The sequence below is a fragment of the Hypanus sabinus genome, unplaced genomic scaffold (genome assembly GCF_030144855.1).
Source record: "Hypanus sabinus isolate sHypSab1 unplaced genomic scaffold, sHypSab1.hap1 scaffold_118, whole genome shotgun sequence".
Lineage (NCBI taxonomy): Eukaryota > Metazoa > Chordata > Chondrichthyes > Myliobatiformes > Dasyatidae > Hypanus > Hypanus sabinus.
The window spans coordinates 772,725-793,811 of record NW_026779240.1 but is presented as its reverse complement, the minus strand read 5'-3'; the positions used below and the strand labels follow the sequence as shown (position 1 = coordinate 793,811).

The window sequence follows — 21,087 nt, the reverse complement described above, 5'->3', positions numbered from 1 at the left end:
TTGGTAGTAAGTGTTGTTTGAAACTATGAAATGCCGAAGATAATTCGAGAAACAACTGATAGGAAAGATTTAGGGTGATATGGCCCATTTTCCTGTTGTGTGATTCTAATTCTAGGGTCACAACACATTGGCGAAATTCCAGGCACCTGGCTGTGTTCGGGAGTAATGTGACCACATCGATGTGGTAGCCAGGTGTCCCGTCACACACGGCAGCAGAGAACTGGACATTTGCATTGTCCATGAGGAGAAATGAGATTAATCCCAATGTGACCAAAGGCCTTGATGGGTATTCTTATCAGGTTTTCATTTCTAATGCTGATTCATTGAATCACATTTCTCTGACCACTGTGCTGAGCTCAGCCTATTTGGACTGATGAATTAAGTTTGAATCTGCAGTTCGGATTTTTCTATTTCGCTGATTTTAACCCTGGTGCGAAGGTTTTGGTCACAAATTGTTCAGTGATCAATATCATCACTGCAGTGTACAGAAGCAAGAGGATGAGCCAGCCTGACCGTAGTCTCTCATCCCTCCTTTCACTAAAATGAATGGTATCCCAACTGTTACTCCCAATCACCTCGTGTTCCTGTTCACTGAATTGTCCCTCCTGTCTCAACGTCCAGCTGAGTGCTTCTACACGTGCTTCAATCGCAGGTTTCAGTCTCTCTCGGTAGAAAATAGTCAGGTGGAGCAGCTGATAATCTTCGCACTGTGTCATGAAATCTGAGATCGTAGATTTGGAATCTGGGTATAGAAATATAAAAATACAGTACTGTGCAAGGTTGAGTGTAGAGCAATTTGGTAAACCTGATGGGGAGAAAATTATGTTGGAAAAGGTGATTAAGGCGCATGCGCCACATGAAGAGCATGAGGCCCGTGGCAAAGATGGTGTGAGGAGTGTGGGACAGATTGCACAGGAGGTGGGAGGGGAGTGGGACAGGTAGCAGGAAAGGAGTGCCTGGGGTGGGGTGTAGTGAGAGCATGGACACATCCAGCCCTGAGACAAGGTCATCTGATTCCAAATAACTGGCTTATTGATCATTAAGGAATATCTCTCTGGTGTTCTTTCCCTACTGGTTTCCAAACAATGATTCCCCTCGCTCTGCCCCCTTCCAACTTTCAGTACAATAAAGACCCTTATCAGAGTCAGATTTATTATCACTCACACATGTCACTTTTCTTTGTTTTGCAGCTGCAGTTACATAAAATTACTACTGTGTTGCGCAAAAGTGTTGGGGACATATATGCTGCTAGGGTGCCAAAGATGCAGCCAGTTAGAATGCCTTGCATTGTACGTCTAGAAATTTGCACAATACTTATTTTGGTGACATACAAAATCTCCTCAAACTCCTGATTAAATATAGCCTTCTTAATAGCTGCATCGATATTTTGGGTCCAGTTTAGGCCCACAGACATAGTGACACCAGGAACTTGAAATTGCTCACTCTCCCCACTTCTGATCTGTCTTTGAGGACGTGTGTGTTCCCTCATCATACCCTTTCTGAAGTTCTTTGGTTTTATTTGAAGGTTGCAGCTCCATCACTAGGTGATGTATCTTGCACCCGTTCACCCCTCGTCACCATCTGAAATTCTGGCAACAATGGTTTTATTGTTGGCAAATTTATAGATGGCATTTAAGCTGTGCTGGCTACAACGTCTAATTATCCATAAATCTGAACCCTCCCCCCGCATCAGTTCCTTAGCTATGCATTCATCTGCCAAGTCATCCTATATTTACCCCCATGCTGGGCGGCATGACAGTAATCCTGAAATTACTACCCTGGTTGTCCCGTTTTCTACCTAGCTCCCTCAGATCTCTTACCAGTACCACCTCACCCTTTACTACCTGTACTGCTCACTCCCCCCCTCCTTTTTAAACACCGTGGACCCGAATCGAGTCATCCTTGGCACCTGGGAGGCAATGTAACATATGGGACCCTCTATCGTGCCCACAGAATCGCGTCTCAGTTCCTCCGACTAAGGAATCTTCCATCATCACTACATCTCTGTTCTCTTCTGAGCCACAGCAGCAGAAACTGTTCAAGATATTCCTGCATTCTCCAGCTAACCGTTTTTTTTATTGCTTATGTAGAAGTGCCAGCAATGCTTTTTCAGGAATTCATTGATTCTGGCAAGGCTTGCGAGGAACGGCTAACTGCAAATTTCGCTACACTCTTCAATAACGGACTGAGTCAGAAGAAATTAAATTATAGGCTTGTTAGTCTGAACTCACTGGTTGCAAAGTTATATATGGCGATTGTTAAGGGTACTTAATACCCTTAAGGGTACCAAGCGTAGTTGATTTCGGGTGTTTGGAGGCACATGATAAAAATACGCCTTGGTCAGCATGGATTCCTCAAGGAAAAATTGTGACTGACAAATCTGTTGGAATTCTTTGTAGAAATAACAAACAGGATAGACAAAGGAGAATTCGTGGATATTGTGTGCTTAGATTTTCAGAAGGCCTTTGACAAGTTGCCACTCAAGAGGCTGCTGAACATGTTAAGTGCCCACGGCATTACAGGAAAAGTTCTCGCATGGATTAAGGATTGGCTGATTGGCGGTAGGCAAAGAGTGGGAAAAAGGGTTTCCTTTTTTGGTTGGCTACTGGTGACTAGTCGTGTTTCATAGACATCTGTGTTGGGACCATTATACGTCAATGCTTTGGATATCAGAATTGAAGGCTTAGTGGCCAGATTTCCGGATGATATGAGGAGGGGAAGGTAGTTTTGAGGAAGTAGAGAGGCTATCCTCGGAACGCGGAAGTACTTGGACTGATTGGGAGAATGGGCGAAGATATGGCATGTTTAATACAGTGTCGGGAAACGTCTGATCATTCACTTTGTTAGAAGGAATAAAAGGGTTGTCATTTTACTGAATGGAATGAAAATTCAATAACCTGAGTTGCAAAGGGACTTGGGAGTGCTTGTGCAGGATGTCTTCAACGTTCATTTGCAGTTTGAGTTGGTGGTGAGAAAGGCAAATGCAATACTGGCATTTATTTCGAGTGGACTAAAATATAAATATAATGCCCTCCAGTACCAGAGGGCATGGATTGAGAATAAGAGGTCAGTTATTTAAAACAGAGTTGAGGAAGAGCTTCTTCTCCCAGAGAGTTGTGGAGGTGTGGAATGCACTGCCTCGGAAGACGGTGGAGGCCAATTCTCTGGATGCTTTCAAGAAGGAGCTGGATAGATATCTGATGGATAGGGGAATCAAGGGATATGGGGACAAGGCAGGGACTGGGTATTGATAGTGAATGATCAGCCATGATCTCAGAATGGCGGTGCAGACTCGAGGGGCCGAATGGTCTACTTCTGCACCTATTGTCTATAAAAGCAAGTATGTAATGTTGAGGCTTTATAAAGCACTGGTGAGGCCCTACCTTGAGTGATGTGAGGTTTTGGATTCCTTATCGAAAATAATGGTGTGCTGACATTGGAGAGGTTTCAAAGGAAGATCATGAGAAAGTCTATGGGAATGAGTTTCCATATGAGGGGCATATGAGGAGCGTCTGACGGCTCTGGCCCTCTACACAGGAATTCAGGAGAATGAGGGTGGCCTCATAGAAACCAGTCGAATTTTGAAAGGCCTCGATATAATGGATGTGGAGAGGATAATTTGTATGGTGGAGGAGTCTAAGAACAGAGAACCCTCTGTTAAAGGGTTATTGAAAAGCACAAGCCAGGATATTGATACAGGATAATTTCCAAGTTACTGAATATCCCTTGAAGTACAGTTAAGTCAATGATCAATGAATGGAAATAATATTGCACAGCTGTAAATCTGCCTAGACGAGCTGTTCTCAAAAACTGAGAGACAATGCAAGAAGAGGACTGAATTGAATTGAATGATCTTTATTGTCCTTATACATAGGTACAATGAAACTCTGTTAGGCTTCCTCTCAGGCAATCAAAAAAAGCAGTAGGTAAAAATAAGACAGTAATAGAATAAAAAACAGTATATAATAGATAAGTCGCTGAAAATAAGTTGCAGCCGCACCAGAATATCACAGTAATGCATAAAGTGCCGTTAGTGCAAGTATTTGATTCCTTGTGCGTGCTCACAGTTTCAGTCAATGCTCTGTGGGAATGGTGGGATGGAGGCCACAGCTCTGGGGTAGAAGCGGTTCCTCAGTCTATTTGTCTTGGCTTTTATTATCCTGAACCTTTTACTGGACGGCAACGTGTCAAATAGGGAGTGGCCGGGGTAATAAGGCGGTTACTGTCTGCCAATGCTTCAGATGTTGTATATCAGGTGTATATATTAGGAAGTTCTATTAGCCATGAGTGAGGGACAGAATCAAATGGTTTTTGATAGACAATATAACATTGGAAGATTTCTGTTTTCCCCCGGCCTTAAAAGAATTGCGTAATCTATCATCAGTTGTTCCTTAAATCCGTTCATACCCAACGGCATTCTTTCTGCTATTCTGTAAGTATATTGAGGTTGCCTAAGTGAGTGGTTATTAATTATCACATGTACAACGTTGTAACTTTAAACATAAAATTTTCATTATTATGAAGAGCGAATAATAACAGAGATGGTGGCCAATCAATAGTCTTATAAATGCAGTATTAAATCTGTCCTTTTGGCTGGCGGTACTTACATTCAGCCTTTTATATCTTCTACCCCATGGGAGTATCAGAAGAGAGAATGTTTGAGAGACCCTGTTAACTTGATTATGTTCTTCCAGGTGGTGACAAATGTGATGGATGAAGTTACACATGGATATTTTCTACTTGAGTTTTAGCCGAGTGTTTGCCAAGGTCCCACATGGGAGGCTCATACAGAAACTTAACATGCTTGGAAAGTGTGGTGAATTGCCTTTTGGATTCATAGACAGTTGAATTCCCATAGCAGACAGATGGTAATGTGATTTAACCTGTAGTTGGGTTCTTTGACCAGTGATGTACAATAGGGAAACACACTGGCATCAGCCATGTATACACTTATGTTCCTTTCCGCAGGAGTGGCCTCAAAAACTACCCAACAATGCTCTTGAAATTACTTTACCAGTAAGCAACCACGCCCACCCCACTGACACACCTTTTCCAATATAGGATGGGAATAAATATTGGGACTGTCAATAAGAGGCACTTCCGAGAGATGCTCTCTCCATCCTGAGGAATACATTTCCCTTATTTCTTATCCTAGAACTTCTTATCTGGACAGCTGCATTTCCTCCAATACACATCCTGGAAATAATTAGAGCAGGTAGTACATTTCCTGTAGTTGGGTAACGGGTGCCCCACTACACCATGTACCAAACCCACATATTTTCCCTCTCTGTGCAACCCTCCAACAAGGAATCACCTTTACCCTCCTCCCTGACGCATTCTGTGAACACATCACCCTCATATTTCACTTACCAACTCCTTGTTGGGGACTTGGCAGTTCAGTTTTAAATGAGCTTCCGAGCTGACATGCAGTCGCCTCACTTGTGCTGGTTCCAGGGTCCTGATCAGTGTCTGTGACGTCACTGTCTCTGGGCTGACTTTGCTCCTCCTCCTCTGCAGCCGGACTGCATTCAACTAGGATATTGCCCTCAATCTGACCCTGCTTTGGTGCGTTGTTTCCGGGGTGCCGATTATCTTCCCTCGGTGAGTTACCTGCTGAAAACCTCTTGAGTAATTCCCGGACCCGATTTAATTTTCCACCTGAAATAATTAACGAATTACAAGTTGTACTAGAGTGATTTAATGCTCATCAAAATAAGGATTCACAATGGGTGGCTACAATAAGATCATAAGGCATAGGTATAGAAGCAAGCCATTTGGCTCATTGAATCTGCTCCGCCATTCATTCATGGCTGATCCTTTCTTTCCCCTCCTCAACCCTAATTCTCGGCCTTCTTCCCGTAACATTTGATACCTTCTCCAATCAATAACCTACGGATCTTTGCCTTAAATACTCTCAATGACCCGGTCTCTACAGCTTCCTGTGGTAACAAATTCCACAAATTCGCCACCTTCTGCCTAAAGAAGTTTCTGTTTAAATGGATGATCCTCTATCTTGAAGCTGAGCCCTCTTACACTAGACTACCCCACTATTGGAAACATCTTTCAAAATCTACTCTGTCTAGGCAACTCAACATTCGAAAGGGTTCAATGATATCTCCCCTCCCTCATCTTTCGAAATTCTAGCGAGAACAGACACAGAGTCATCTAGCAATGGAGCCTGGACTCTCGCTGACCCGATTTGGAGTGGGACAGTGCTGGTGAATGTGATCTACACTTCCTGCCAGGGGACCATCGCAATAAGCCGGTGACCAAACACATCCACTCCCAGATACAGAACAGGATGGACACAATAATACTGATCACTGGCTATGCAGTAGTTGAACACACTGATAACCCGGGGTCTTAATGCAATGGTGTCAGTTGATACCGGGAAATATCACTGGGATTATTTTCCACAAGCAAATTCTCCCTAGATCACAAACTGTTCAGTCACCAGCGTCACTCACAGATCAGCCTCCGGATTACACACTGCCAGATCCCCTAAATCACATACTCTCCGACTGCTGTGTCAAAGTGTCCTGTCCCCTGGGTCACAGACTAATCATTACCTCGAGGCGCACGCTTTCCTGTCCCCTGGGTCACAGACTGACCATTGCCTCGAGGCGAACGCTGTCCTGTCGCCTGGGTCACAGACTGACCATTACCTCGAGGCGAACGCTGTCCTGTCGCCTGGGTCACAGACTGACCATTACCTCGAGGCGAACGCTGTCCTGTCGCCTGGGTCACAGACTGACCATTACCTCGAGGCGCACGCTGTCCTGTCCCCTTGGTCACGGACTGACCATTACCAAGCTACGCACACTGTCCCTTCCACAGGGTCACACACAGATCAGCCACAGGATTGCAGGCGACAATGTGCCAAGTGGACATCTGGCAAGCTTGCCATCATTAGCTGCGGAGCAGAATGCAGGCACAGAGATCTCTTGTGACAAGGTAATAAACTGTTGGTTGGACCAGTTCTGGTACCAATACTACAGAAAGGATGTATTAGTACTTGACAGATTGCAGATTGAATATTCCATTTACAAAAGATTGAAACGGATGAGAACATTTTCTGCCTCAGAGAAAATCATTTCAGCATATCAGCATTGAAGCTCCTTAAACGTCTTTTGAGAAAATGACGTTCACCATTTGTCCACAGCCTAGACATTCACTGGGGTGTTAAAACTCTGAAACACACCACAAATTTACCTACAATGAGCTGTTTGCTGATGGTCAGAAATTCTGACCATTGGCAATGTTCTCGGTTGGGCTACAGAAAACAGATATCGGAAACTCCTTTCATCTCCTTGGCGCAGCCGTCAACAAAACCAAGGGGAAGTTGACAGCTATCCTATCAAAACCTGAAATGCTGTGTTATCACACAATTCCTGAAATCCCGGAAATGCTCCAATCATCTGGCTCTGAATTTTATGAATGAAAGTTGGAGATGTCTTTCACCTCTGAACAGGCCCTGATGTGCAACAATCCGTGAACCTGGACTTTAACGTAACAAACAACATATTTTTGTGGGTGTTTTACACTCAGCCACCTGATTCAGGATACCCTGCTGCTTCCACTCAGGTGAAGATTTGCACGGTGACCTGAGAAATTCCACCATTACCGGTGACAGGCCCCTGCACTGGAACTGTTAAATCGATCGATTATTCAAGACCACTTTTCCATGGGGTTCGATGACCCTGTTCGATGAAACTTTTCTGTGCCCGTTAGCATCTGTGTCAGTTACTTCATCTGAACTATTGTGCACAAACACGACGGAAGTTTAATTATAAAGATCCCTGTTATCATACCTGTAGCCATTTTGATTCCGACTGACGAATCCTGGTTGTTGTTTCCTTGTTTACTCTTTGTTCCCGGTGTAGAAAAGCTCCACCTGCGGGTGATGGTCTAAATGACACACAAACAGATAGTGAGTCAGAGACACGATTACTTTATAAATATGACAGAGCCTACATCCCCTGTATCAGAACAGGAGTTGGCTTAAGGACCAACCATTCCCCTTTTCCATCAACTTCCACACCATGTCTGTATGTCTGTCCAGTGATATCTGGTGCATCCTTCTGACAGAGTCACACAGCAACAGAGCACAGATACAGACCCTTCAGCCCAATGAGAAAGTGCTAACCATATTGCCCACAGACATGGTCCTAATTTCCTGTTTTGAGCCCATTTCCCTACTGGCCTCCTCACTCCATCTTCATATCCCAACTGCTTCTGGAATTATACAATTGTGTTGCCTCTTCCACTTCCTTTGACAGGTCCCTCCACATCATCACAAAACTCTGCGTGAAACCCATGCTGCTCATGTTGAAATTTGCAATCTGTTTACCACTGCTTTACCCATTCAGATCCCGTATAAGCTACAATAATCTTCATCATGAACACCATCTATTAATTTTGTGTCATCAGTGAACTTACTGGTCAAGGCTTGTGCATTTGTATTCAAATCATTGCTTTCAAATAACGAATATCAAATATCCCAACTTGTAGCCTTGCGGTCCCTCTTCAAGGAAAATCCTTCAAACACCCCTCTTTGCTTACTACCTTCAAGGCAATCCTGAATCCATCTAACTTTATCTCCCTGGCCCAGATGTGAACTTATCTTCCAGACCGAGCTTTCATGTGGCACCTTGTCAAAGGCTTTACTGTAGTTCAATGTACAACATCCATTCCCGCACCCCCATCGACACTTATCTTCAAAAAACTTAAGAAGTCTTGTTAAACACAATTTTACATGCACAATGCCATGGCGTCTCCTGATCAGAATCTGTCGATCCAAATGTCATTGCATGACTGTCACATATTGTGGAAAGCTATTTCTGGCACCTCCCCTACCTTTTTCGCCACTCACCATCAAAACGCCGAAGTGGCAACCCGTAGTAAGATAATATTTCTCCAAATGCTCAAAATTCCTCTTCCCAAGTAACCATTCCAAGAGTTTGCCCAGCACTGATGTGATGCTCACTGGTCTATAATCCCCAGGATTATATATATATAACGTTTATTGAATTACAGAACAAGATATGCCATCCTCTAATGATTACTACGCCTGTGGCCAGAGAGGACACAAATATCATTGCCAATGTCCTTGTAAACTCCTCCCTCACTTCCTGTCGTAAAGTGGTATATACTGGATGCTTCAACAACTCCTCTTTCTGAACACTGCCATGCTACTATGCTACGTCACAATCACTGTCCATCTCATTGGTAACTCTGAAACAAAGCATTCATTAAGCACCTCGCCTATCACCGCATCCTCCTGGTACATTTCCTCCTTTGCTACCCTCGATCTATTCACCCTCCTCTTCTTCACCCACATGTATAACGCCTTGCACTTTCCTTCATCCTACTTCCCAAGGACTTCCCAAGTTCACTTTGACCACAAATCAGTTCTTAAGCTACTTCAAGGCTGCCTTATAATTCTCTAGAGCCTTGCTTGAATGTTGCTTCTTTTTTCCATTTGCCTAAATGTTCTAATCTCTTGTGAACCACGTTTTTTTTTCTCTGAACATTCTTCCCCTTTCTGAAGCGACCTTCGCAGTTCCATGTACATTAGTCTGTGAAAATGTTTTCCCAATTTGGAGTGATTGCAACTGGGTCTGACAGAAGTATAACTGGTACTTCTGGGCACATTCAGTCACACCCAAACTAATTCCGACCTTCCTTAGTACAGACATGTAATGTCTAAAGGACGAGTATTTGAGTGAATGAGACTCACCAAACTTTCTCCTGACTGACTGAAGGGTAACTCTGAGCCAGTGGGGTTTCTCCAGTTGGTGCTCTCAGTCTTCGGCTTGTTCAATTATTGCTGTTCCCTCGTCTTCAGTTCTTCTTTGTTTCCAGTTGTGGGCTTTTCATCCAATAAATCCCTTAGCACAGGTCTAACTTTAATCAGAGAGATAACGAAGCACGTTAACAATACAAAGAAGAACAAAACATTTCAGTCTAATGTTCTTGAAAACAAAACTCTTTGGAATTTAAATCTTGAACACAAATATAATAATCCGTTTGACGAAATCTGTAACTGTCCTGCACATTTTACAAAACCTGACACGGCATATAAAAGAACACACACAAAAAGCTGGAGGAACTCAGCAGGCCAGGCAGCATCTATGGAAAAGAGTACAGTCGAATTTTCATTTCTAATCCAGCCGGTATCTTCAGCAATTTGTCCTGCTCTCTCTCCAGCTGGAATGTATGCATGACAAGTTTTTTCATTGTCCCTCTGCACATGAGAATAATAAACGAGTCTCCACTTTAATTGTGTGGCAATAATAGACAGACTGAGCTTCTGCTCTGGAACTTCTAGGGGAAGAATTCGCTGAAGTGTACAAATGTTTGAGAAGCCGGTAAAAATGGAAAGGCTTCCTTCTTGCATTATTAGGGTTATATACCCGGAGACATTTGCTCTCTTCGGCAATCCGTAGCAATGGAATGGAGTCAAGGAAAAAAGAAAGCCCACCCACAATGCGAGGACGTGACATCTACGGTTCTCACTCCCTGATCTGAACGGAAGAAAGATTAAACTGCACAACCACGAGAAACAAACCCTCAGATGCAAGGAACTGCGCACGCGACGTCAGATGGGGCAAATGGCCAAATTCTACTCTAATATTTTATGGCTTTGTCTGGGGGCACCAGAGTGACGTCACGTGCGGGTGAGAGCTTCTATTCAAAAGCTGTTTAGTGGAGGTTTTAATGATTTCAGGGGAAGAACGAAAGAAGCATAACGGGTTCCATCACTGAATCCGATGTTGTGTGCCCTGCTCTGCCATGTTGTCCGTTGAGTGGGCGATGTGGTGCCTGTCTCGAGTTGGGTCACAAAGCCCAGAATGTTTCTGGGGAAGAGTTTCCAGGGTGATCTGATTTGAGGTGGTTCGGTCAGTGCAGTGTCTCGTTGTTTAGTATTTTCATAAACAACAGTTTTACTACTGTAAACAGGAATTGCCAGCAGTGGAAACACAGATTAATATCAGTTAACAGAAGACCTCTCGTCCCTGCTGTCCTTGTCTCCCAGTAATCGAAGCCACCACGACAGTGAGCGAATCATTCAGACAGCTGATCGCTGACAGGGATTTATTTCTTGCTCGTTGAAGTTCGCCCAGAGTCGTCTGGATGGAGTTAATGTGAAGTTTGGAGGGTGTCACAGTGAATGAACCGACACACGAACGCTCTGTGTTGTCCGTCCGACATCCTGTCACAGGTGGCGCGGTGGGGACCTCCTGCAGATCAGAGCACAGTGCCGAACCCAGCGGATGACGTCGGTTCTCCTGATCGGGCGGCGGTGAGGAAGGGGCTTATCTCGGGTTTGTGTAAATCGAAGGTCGGTTGCAGTGGTTAAGGGCCGGAACTGAACCAGTCATCTGGGGTGTCCGGGGTCGCCAGTGCTGCAGGCCTGGTTTCAGTTTTGCGCGCGAGCCGGGAATGTATGATCAGTTAGTTATGATACCCAAGTTGAGAGTGTGGATGTGGGTGAAGGGAATCTGTCCACGGGTTTGATTGTGGGGTGAACGATGGGAAGGATGTGGGGCTATTGGCGGGGTGGGGGGAGGTTGGGGGATTACGGATTATCGGACGCAGCGTACCGGGAAGGATGGATCCCGAGGCAAATCAAGTTGTAAATGACGGAGGATTTTCTCTTTGGATCGGACATGATACGCGTCCTCACAGGAAGCAGCAAGTTCCTCTTTATATTAGTTACTGTCTAATCTTGCTGTTAACATTGAGTTTGTTACAGGGCCCCAGAGTCTGCAAACAGATGATTGTTAGGAAGCAGAAGTTGACGGTGAGAAGCTGTTTCTTGGACTTGAGTTCCGCGCTTAGTGAAGTTCCCGGGGTTACACCTATTCCTACTTGTTGTGTATATCGATAATTTGGTTGCGAAGGTACAGGGTATGGTTAGTAAGTCGGCACAAATTAAATTCAAGCAATTACATTTCTGAAAGACAGTAAGTATAAACAAACCGCAGACATTCCCTCTCCCCACTCAGAACTGACCAAAAACTACTTCAAAACACGCAAAAGCTTGAAATGAGCAAACACTGAGGGAATGTGAGTGGCTTTAAAGAGCTGGGCTGCTGACAACACTTTACCAGACTTGGAGTGATTGCAGCTGGGTCTGACAGAGGAATACCTGGCACACTCAGTCTCATTCCAACTATTTCCTACCTTCCATTGTATAGATATGTAATGTCTAAATGATCAGTGTTTAACTAAATGAGACTCACCAGATTTTCTGCTGACCGAATCAATGGTATCTCTGAGTCCGGAGGGTTCTGTCCAGTTGATGCTCTCAGTCTTCGGACTGGTTCACTTGTTGCTGTTCCCTCGTTTTCAGTCGTGGTTCCCTTCCAGTTGCGGTTTTTCTTCCAATAAATCTCTCACCGCATGTCTGACTTTAACTGGACAGATAATAAAGCACATTAACAATACAAAGGAGAAAAAAGCTATTTCCGTTTATCGAAGTTAAATGTTGAAGATCACAAAGAAGAAATCTGAAATTTCCCCTCGCACTTCCCAATGCCTGATATGGGATACGAAGGAGTCATCGTTCAGTTATGGTCCGACACAAGATGTAGGAGGAGAATTAGGTGATTCTGTCCATCGAGTCTGCTCCACCATTCAAACATGATTTTCATTCCAACACCATATTCCTGCCTTCATCCTGCTATTGAGCAATCACGAACATATTTAAATCTGCCATAAGTATGCGCAAAGGGCAGTCTCCACCACCCTCTGTGGCAACAGTTTCCACACAGCAGCCATCCTTTGGCTGAAGAGATTTTCCTCAAGCAAGGCTGCAGGCCCGGATGGCGTCAGCCCCAGGGTGCTCAAAGCCTGTGCCCCCCCCAGCTATGTGGGGTACTTCACCATGTCTTCAACCTGAGCCTGAGTCTCCAGAGGGATCCTGGGCTGTGGGAGACGTCTTGTCTCGTCCCTGTACCGAAGACGCCGCGCTCCAGTGGCTGCAATGACTGCGGACCGGTGGCATTGACCTCCCGCATCACGAAGACGCTGGACTGCCTTGTTCTGGAGCAGCTCCGGCCTGTGGTTAGGCCACACCTAGACCCCCTCCAGTTCGCCTACCAGCCCCGACTAGGAGTTGAGGATGCATCGTCTACCTGCTGAATCGTGTCTATGCCCACCTGGACAAGCCGGAAAGCATTGTGAGGGTCATGTTTATTTACTTCTCCAGTGCGTTCAACACCGTCCGCCCTGCTCTACTGGGTGAGAAGCTGACAGTGATGCAGGTGGTTGCTTCCCTGGTGTCATGGATTATTGATTACCTGACTGGCAGACCATAGTACGTGCATTTGCAACACTGCGTGTCAGACAGAGTGGTCAGCAGCACTGGGGCTCCACAGGTGACTGTCCTGCCCCCCTTTCCCTTCACCATCTACACCTCAGACTTCAACTACTGCACAGAGTCTTGCAATCTTCAGAAGTTTTCTGATCACTCTGCCATAGTTGGATGCATCAGCAAGAGAGATGAGGCTGAGTACAAGGCTACGGTGGGAAACTTTGACACATGGTGCGAGCAGAATCATCTGCAGCTTAATGTGAAAAAAAAACTAAGGAGCTGGTGGTGGACCTGAGGAGCGTCAAGGCACCAATCAACCCTGTTACCATCCAAAGGGTCAGTGTGGAGATGGTGGAAGATTACAAGTACCCGGGGATACGAATTGATAATAAACTGGACTGGTGAAAGAACACTGAGGCTGTCTACAAGAACGGTCAGAGCCGTCTCTATTTCCTGAGGAGACTGAGGTCCTTTAAAATCTGCCGGACGCTGCTGAGGTTGTTCTACGAGTCTGTGGTGGCCAGTGCTATCGTGTTTGCTGTTGTTTGCTGGGGCAGAAGGTTGAGGGTAGCAGACACCAACAGAATCAACAAACACATTCGTAAGGCCAGTGATGTTGTGGGGGGTGGAACAGGACTCTCTGACGGTGGTGTCTGAAAAGAGGATGCTGTCCAAGTTGCATGCCATCTTGGACAATTACTCCCATCCACTCCATAATGTACCAGTTAGGCACAGGAGTACATTCAGCCAGAGACTCATTCCACCGAGATGTAACACTGAGCGTCATAGGAAGTCATTCCTACTTGTGGCCATCAAACATTACAACGCCTCCCACGGAGTGTCAGACTCCCTGAGCCAATAGGCTGGTCCTGGATTTATTTCCACTGGCATAATTTACTTCTTATTATTTAATTATTTCTGGTTTTATTTTGCTATATTTCTACTCTGTTCTTGGTTAGTGCGGCTGTAACGAAATCCAGTTTCCCTCAGGATCAATAAAGTCTGTCAGTCTGAATGTAAGTCTGTCTGTCATCACAATTTTAAAGGTAGGCGTCTTTATTCTGAGACGGTGCTGTCAGATCACAGACTCTCTGTCCAATGGAAACATCCTCTCCATAGCCACTGTAACCAAGCTTTTCAGCATTCGGTAGGTTTACTTTAACATACATCCCCCCACCACCACCACCGCCCCTCTGAACTCCATTGAGCAAGGATCCAGAAACATCAAATGCTCCTCATACATAAAGCCGATCATTCCTGAGATTATTCATGTGAACCTTGTTAGCAACATCTACACTGAACAGATTCCCAGGAACAACAGACAAATTGATACCAGAACAATTTAGTGCGAGAAGCTATGGTTTGTTTACTGTACGATTATCACAGCACGAGCTATTTACATTGCCAGTTTAAACCAGGTCCAATTCAGGAAATATAAACCAGTCCAGGGTGAATGTAATAAAAGGAAACTGGAATTACCAGGAACACTCAGCGGGTCAGGAACAGCTGTGGGGAGAGGAACAAATTTGACGATTCAGGTTTACACGTTTCGTCACAATTACTTCAAACTTTTTCAGTTTTTACTGCAGATCTCCAGCATCTTGAGTTTCTGTTAGATTTCCACTGTCTGGCAGGCGTGTGACAGTGAGGGGGAATTTACAAACACGGTTTGAACAATGATCACCCAGATCAGAAATACTCGCTCAACACCTCATTAACCTGGGCAAATTGACCCTCCGGTCCATTTTACTTGAATCTAAAACTATGATATCCCATGACCCAACCTCACAGGGTCACACAGCTGAACCTGTCCCTTACCGACGCCAGAAACCTCGCACATCGTCCACACATCTCACAGCAAGTGGTGTATTCAGGGATATACCCACAACCAATGTCCAGATGCCCGAGACTTCTGATTCATTTGGAAGGAGGAACATCGTGTCCCATCTGTATAAGTACTAAGAATTACAGCCCAAACCTCAACTCTAGCACTCCTTGTTACCGGTATAATGTTGCAGTGCTTCCGCCAATCAGAGTTCAGAAACTAACACTCCATCAACCTATGGCCGACGGGAACCTGATGGTCATCTGAATGGACCAATGATTGGGCTGGATAACCTGGGTGAGAGTCACAAGACACTAGGGATACGTTTCACATTGTGTCCTGCAGCTGAACTGAACTCAATTTATTATTTTCTTATTTGTTAACTGAGGTCTTGTCCAGCACAATTGGCCATCACATTTCCTGTAGGCTAACAGGAATAAAATATTTTTAGTATAAAATTGAAATAGTAGGGCAGGAAACACTTTTCACCAGATTAGCTTTGTGGAAAGAGAAACTGTGGAAGACCCAGTATCTGAACTGGGACTGTCTAAAATACTGCCCGATCTGCTGAATGTGTCCAATAATCTCTCTTTTTACTTTAAATTATGCACAGCTATTGACTGATTACAAGACGTTTCTGACGGCCTGAACAAAGTTGTAGAAATGTAATGCCCATATTCATTAGTTTTCTCTTCATTCCAACACAGGGATAGATCCGTCGATAGGGTCAATGCTCATAACATCCTCCCCACCCCAGTATCAGTCTGTTACATCTGTCTCTCACTGAGTGACCGTGACCAGAGAGTGATAAAAATGTGCACCACTCCCTGCAATTCACATAGGCTGTTACCCTGGCAACAGAGAAAGTGGCTCTCCAAAAATGACAAAAAAATAAAGTACCTGACTCAAATTTAAATGCTGTCAAGATTAACATTTCGAATTTGCAATGTTGCAAATAAGATTGTAATTACTGATTACAGACTGGTCAGAAATTGACAAGAATTTTGAGATATATCATTGAGGTGCTGAAATACAGAATGGACAGGGGTTGAACAAGGTGGTTGATACATATTATTGAGCTGTTGGGATACAGGCTGGACAGTGTTTAAACAAGTTGCATGGGGAATGAGCAGATGGAACCAGATGGGACAAGGGATCATCATTAGTTTTCCCTGCATTCCAACACAGGAATTATTCAGTACACACAGTCAATGCTCACAAATCCTCCCCACCACTTAATCAGTCCGGTACATGTGGTCATGGTCCACTAACTCTCACTGAGCAACGGTGAACAGAGAACGATATAAATGTTTACCACTCCCTGCTGGTCACATGCGCTGTTATTCTGACATGCAGAATGAGGCCCTCCAAAAATGACCGAAAAAGTAAGAAACGGGTTCAATTTTAAACGCTCTGAGTCTCGTTATGACAAGATTAACATGATTCAATTTTACATGTACTTGTTCAAAATAAGTCTGTGAACCTTGGTTTTCAATAATTGGTGCGACCACACCCCACCCCCACACCCTGTACAGCAATAACTTCAACCAAGTGCTTCTGGTAAATGTTGATCTTAAAGCACATCGACTTGGAGGAATTTTAGGCCATTTCGCGTTACAAAACTGCTTCAACTCTGGGATGTTGGTGGGATTCCTTGCCTGAACTGTTGCTTCAGCTATACAACAACATCCCTATGGGATTAACGATAGGATTTTGACGCGGACATTCCAAAAACGAAATTTTCTTTTGAAATCACTCTCCTATCGATTTACTCTTGTCTTTCGGATCATTGTCCTGTTGCATTATTCAACTTGAATTAAAACAGTTGACAGACTGCTACCCTGACAGCCTCTTGTAAAGTGTCTTAATAGAACATTAAAACAATGGCTATTTTATAACGTTGAAACTAAAATTGTAATGTTTGTCTTTACCTTACCTTATCCTGCATTAAACAAATCCTCTGCTATTTCTATGTAACAAACACCGTTCGTGCGGCAAAATACTTGAGAATGAGAACACGGTAGTAGTTTCCAAAGATTACAGCCTGAACAGCAACTCTCCCAGGACCCCTTGCTCCGGTAATATGATGCAGTGTTTCGGCCAATCAGAGTTCAAAAACTAACACGCCATCAACCCATGGAAGAACAGGAGCCTCATGATAATCTGACTGGACCAATGATCGGGCTGTAAAACCAGGGCGTGAGTCAACAGACACCGGGGATACGTTTTATATTGTCTCCAGCAGCTAAACTGAACTCAATTTATCATTATCTTATTGTTAATTGAGGTCTTGCCCAGCACAATTGGCTATCACATTTCCTGTAGGCCAACAGGAATAAAACGCTTTTAATATAAAATTGAAATAATAGCTGGACTCTTGTTTCATCAGATTAGATTTGTGGAAAGAGACCCTGTATCAGAATAAGACTGTCCAAGTTGCTCTCCGATCTGATGAACACAACATCCTTCCTGCCCCACTATCAGTCAGTTACATCTGCTCCCAAGGCCACTAACTCTCAGTGAGGGGCAGGGACCAGAGAGAGAAAAATGTGCACCACTCCCTGCAGATCCTGTGGCTGTTCCTGGGAACAGGGGAATTGCCTCTCCAAACATCACCAAAACAGGAAATATCAGACTCAACTGTAAATACTGGGAGTTCCGTCTGGCAAAGATCAACTCAGCGGCCATTTGGTAACATTGAAACTAAAATTGTAGTGGCTGTCTTTACCCTAGCTCATGCCGAGCGACTGAAACTTCGTGACCAGCCTCCCGTGCGGGAGCTTCTCATCTGGTTACTTACACGGACACAATAACGAGGTAAACATCATTCACCAAAATGTTGCTTTAAAAGGCAAAATCATAAAAGGTGCCATACATTACTATAAATACAATCCGTGACCTGTTTTAGAGCCAGAGGCCGACAATAACATGACAAGCGATCCATTATTGCGGGTAGGGCAATCCATAATACCTGGGACAGCACACCAGGACACCCGGTCGTGAGCAGGAAGTAGAGGTGAGAATACGTGTGGAATTCGGAGATATGTATACGAATAATAATCGCTATAATAGCAATAATAATAGAAGTAGTAGTAATACTTGAAGAATTCCTCCCAAATATTGCCCGAGACTGCCGAAGTGCCACCAATGTAGATCGGGTCAAATGTGTTTTGTGCCTCCGGGACCGCTTTGAGAAGTGAAATGAAGACGATACTGAGAGTCAGAGCGTTACATTCGATCACTTGTGAGGGGACGAGACGTTTTACGTCGCTCCTGTGTCAGTGGGGAATTCGTTCGTGACGAATGACCATCAATCCACCAGTTTCCAGGTTGTTAGAGAGAAGACAGAGAACAGACATTTCAGTCACAAACTTCATAGGTGTGAACCCTACTTTCGGTGGCATAAGGAAAAAGCAATGGGATCAACATGCACAAAACAGCGCCCCCTGAAGCCTTCACCGTCGTTTTGGGGGATGTTAAACAGGTCAGTCTGAAAAAAATCACCAAGCAATTATTATCAACAGATCGCTTGTGGTACCAGAGGAAACCACACACTGGACCACTCTTACACCACCAACTACCGTGTGGTCCCACTCCCTGACTTCGGGAAGTCTGATCACCTGGCTGTACTTCTGCTCCCTGAGTATAGGCCGAGACTGAAGACCGCAGCGCCAGTAGTGAGGACCAAGAACGTTTGGTCCAGGGAAGCGCAGGAACGCCCAGAGGACGGCTTTGAATCGCTGGGCTGGACTGTATCCAGCGATTCATCTTCCAAGCTGGATGAGTATGGTGTAGTTCTTACGGACTCCATTAAAACCTGTGTGGATGAGTATGTTCCTACAGAATTACTGTACAATCCCAAACCAAAGGCCGTGGATGAACCAGAGAGTACGTCGTCTGCTGAAGTCTAGATCTGTGGCATTTAATTCTGGCGACCTGGGCCTGTACCAGAAAACCAGGTATGATTTGCGGAGGGCGAAGCGACAATTTCGAAGGAGGTTGGAGGCGACATCGGATGTACGACAACTCCGTCAGGGTTTACAAGACATGACTTCCTACAAAGCGAAACCCGGAAGTATGAATGGCAGCGGCATTTCACTGCCAAATATACCCAACGCCTTCTCTGAGCGCATTGAAAGGGAGAATATAACTACAGCTGTGAAGATCCTTGTTGCACCCGGTGGCGCTGTGATCTTCGTCTCAGAGGCCGACGTTAGGCTGTCTTCAAAGAGAGTGAATCCTCGCAAGGGGAAAGGTTCGATGGAATTCCTGGTAAGATTGTGAAAGTCTGTGTCAACCAACTGGTGGGCGTAGTCAAGGACATTTTCAACCTCTCACTGCTACGGGCGGAAATTCCCACTGCTTCAATAAACCAACAACAACAAATATACCAGTGCCTAAGAAGAATAATATGAGCTGCCTTAATGACTAACGCCCGGTAGCACTCACATCGAGAGTGATGAAAAGCTTTGAGAGGTTGTTCATGACCAGGGTTATCTCCTGCCTCAGCAAGGACCTGGACCCACTGCAATTTGCCTATCGCCACAACAAGTCAACGTCAGATGCAATCCTAATGGCTCTTCATACGGCTTTAGACCACCTGGACAATGCAAACACTTGTGCAGGATGCTGTTTGGTGACAATAGCTCAGCATTCACACCATCATTCCGCAAACCTGATTAAGAAATTACAGAACCTGGCCCTCTGTGCCTCCGTCTGCAATTGGATCCTCGACTTCCTAACTGGAAGACGAAAATCTGCGTGGAATGGTGAAAATGTCTCCTCCACGCTGAAGATCAACTTTGGTGCACCTCTGGGCTGTGTGCTCAGCCCACTGCTCTACTCTCTGTACACCCATGACTGTGTGGTTAGACGTGATTCAAATACCATCTATAACTTTACTGACGATGCAACCATTGTTGGTAGAATATGAGATGGAGACGAGAGGGCGCACCGGAACGGATATACCAACTAGTGGAGTGACGCCTCAGCAACAACCTGGCACTCAACGTCAGTAAGACGAAAGAGCTGATTGTGGACTTCAGGAACGGCGACACATAGGATCAGATACCGATCCTCACAGAGGGATCAGAAGTGGAGAGAGGAGTAGTTTCAAGTTCCTGGGTGTCTGTTTATCTGAGGACCTAACCTGGTGCCAACATATCGATGCAGCAATTAAGACAGAGACTATACATCATTTTTATTTTGAAGAGATTTGGTATGGAGGGTTGTTGGGGGGTGGGGTGGAATGCGGTGCTACTGCACAGGACCGAAAGAAGCTACAGAGTGTCGGAAGTTTAGGCAGCTCCATCTTGGGTAATAGCCTCTAAACTTCCCAGGACATCATCTTGGAAAGTGTCAGCGTCCATTATTTAGGATCCCTGTAACCCAGGGCATACCCTTTTCCCATTGCTACCATCAGGGAGGAGGTACAGGAGACTGAAGCACACACCCAGCGATTCAGGAACAGCTTCTTCCCTTCTGTCATCCGATTCCTAAATGGACATTGAGCAGGTGCTTACTATCTCACATTTTTATCATATATTATTTCTGTTTTGCAAGGTTTTTAAAATTCACTCTGCACCCAATGTAATTAGTTTACTTATTTATCTACTTTTGCTATGTTATGGTTTGCTTTGACCTGCTGCTGCTAAGTTAACAAATATCACGGCACATGTCGGTGATAAACGTGATTTTGATCATGAGAATATCTGTTTGCGTCCGGTACTGCAACGCTCCGCGTTGAGCGAAGGACATGTCAAGACACAGATGAATTCATGGTTCTTCACTGGAACCAAGAAAAAGGTCAGTTTGTGCCACTGGACACGGACTCTTGAGGTCAAAAGAGTGGAACTGTCCCAATGCAAAAGGTTTTGCAATTCAGAAACTCTCCCCCATATGTTTCATGGACATTCTACTGTATTATGATGATATGAAAATT

The 21,087-nt window shown here is 44.7% G+C and overlaps 1 protein-coding gene across 2 annotated transcripts in view; it reads right to left on the bottom strand.

The window, feature by feature from the left end:
* Positions 1-15,138, bottom strand: part of LOC132386494 (NACHT, LRR and PYD domains-containing protein 3-like) — a 35,633-nt gene extending 20,495 nt beyond the window's left edge. Inside the window, exons 1-5 of one of the 2 annotated variants that reach the window (XM_059958784.1) lie at positions 12,249-15,138; positions 9,740-9,906; positions 7,812-7,908; positions 5,371-5,658; positions 576-742 (exon numbers count right to left, since the gene is read on the bottom strand). In XM_059958784.1, coding sequence (XP_059814767.1) covers positions 576-742; positions 5,371-5,658; positions 7,812-7,821 — 465 coding nt within the window. In that variant the 5' untranslated portion in view covers positions 7,822-7,908; positions 9,740-9,906; positions 12,249-15,138. Of the gene's footprint in view, positions 1-575; positions 743-5,370; positions 5,659-7,811; positions 7,909-9,739; positions 9,907-12,248 lie in introns of those variants that run through there. The other variant, XM_059958786.1, reaches the window with a different exon arrangement.
* Between the last annotated feature and the right edge of the window lie 5,949 nt (positions 15,139-21,087).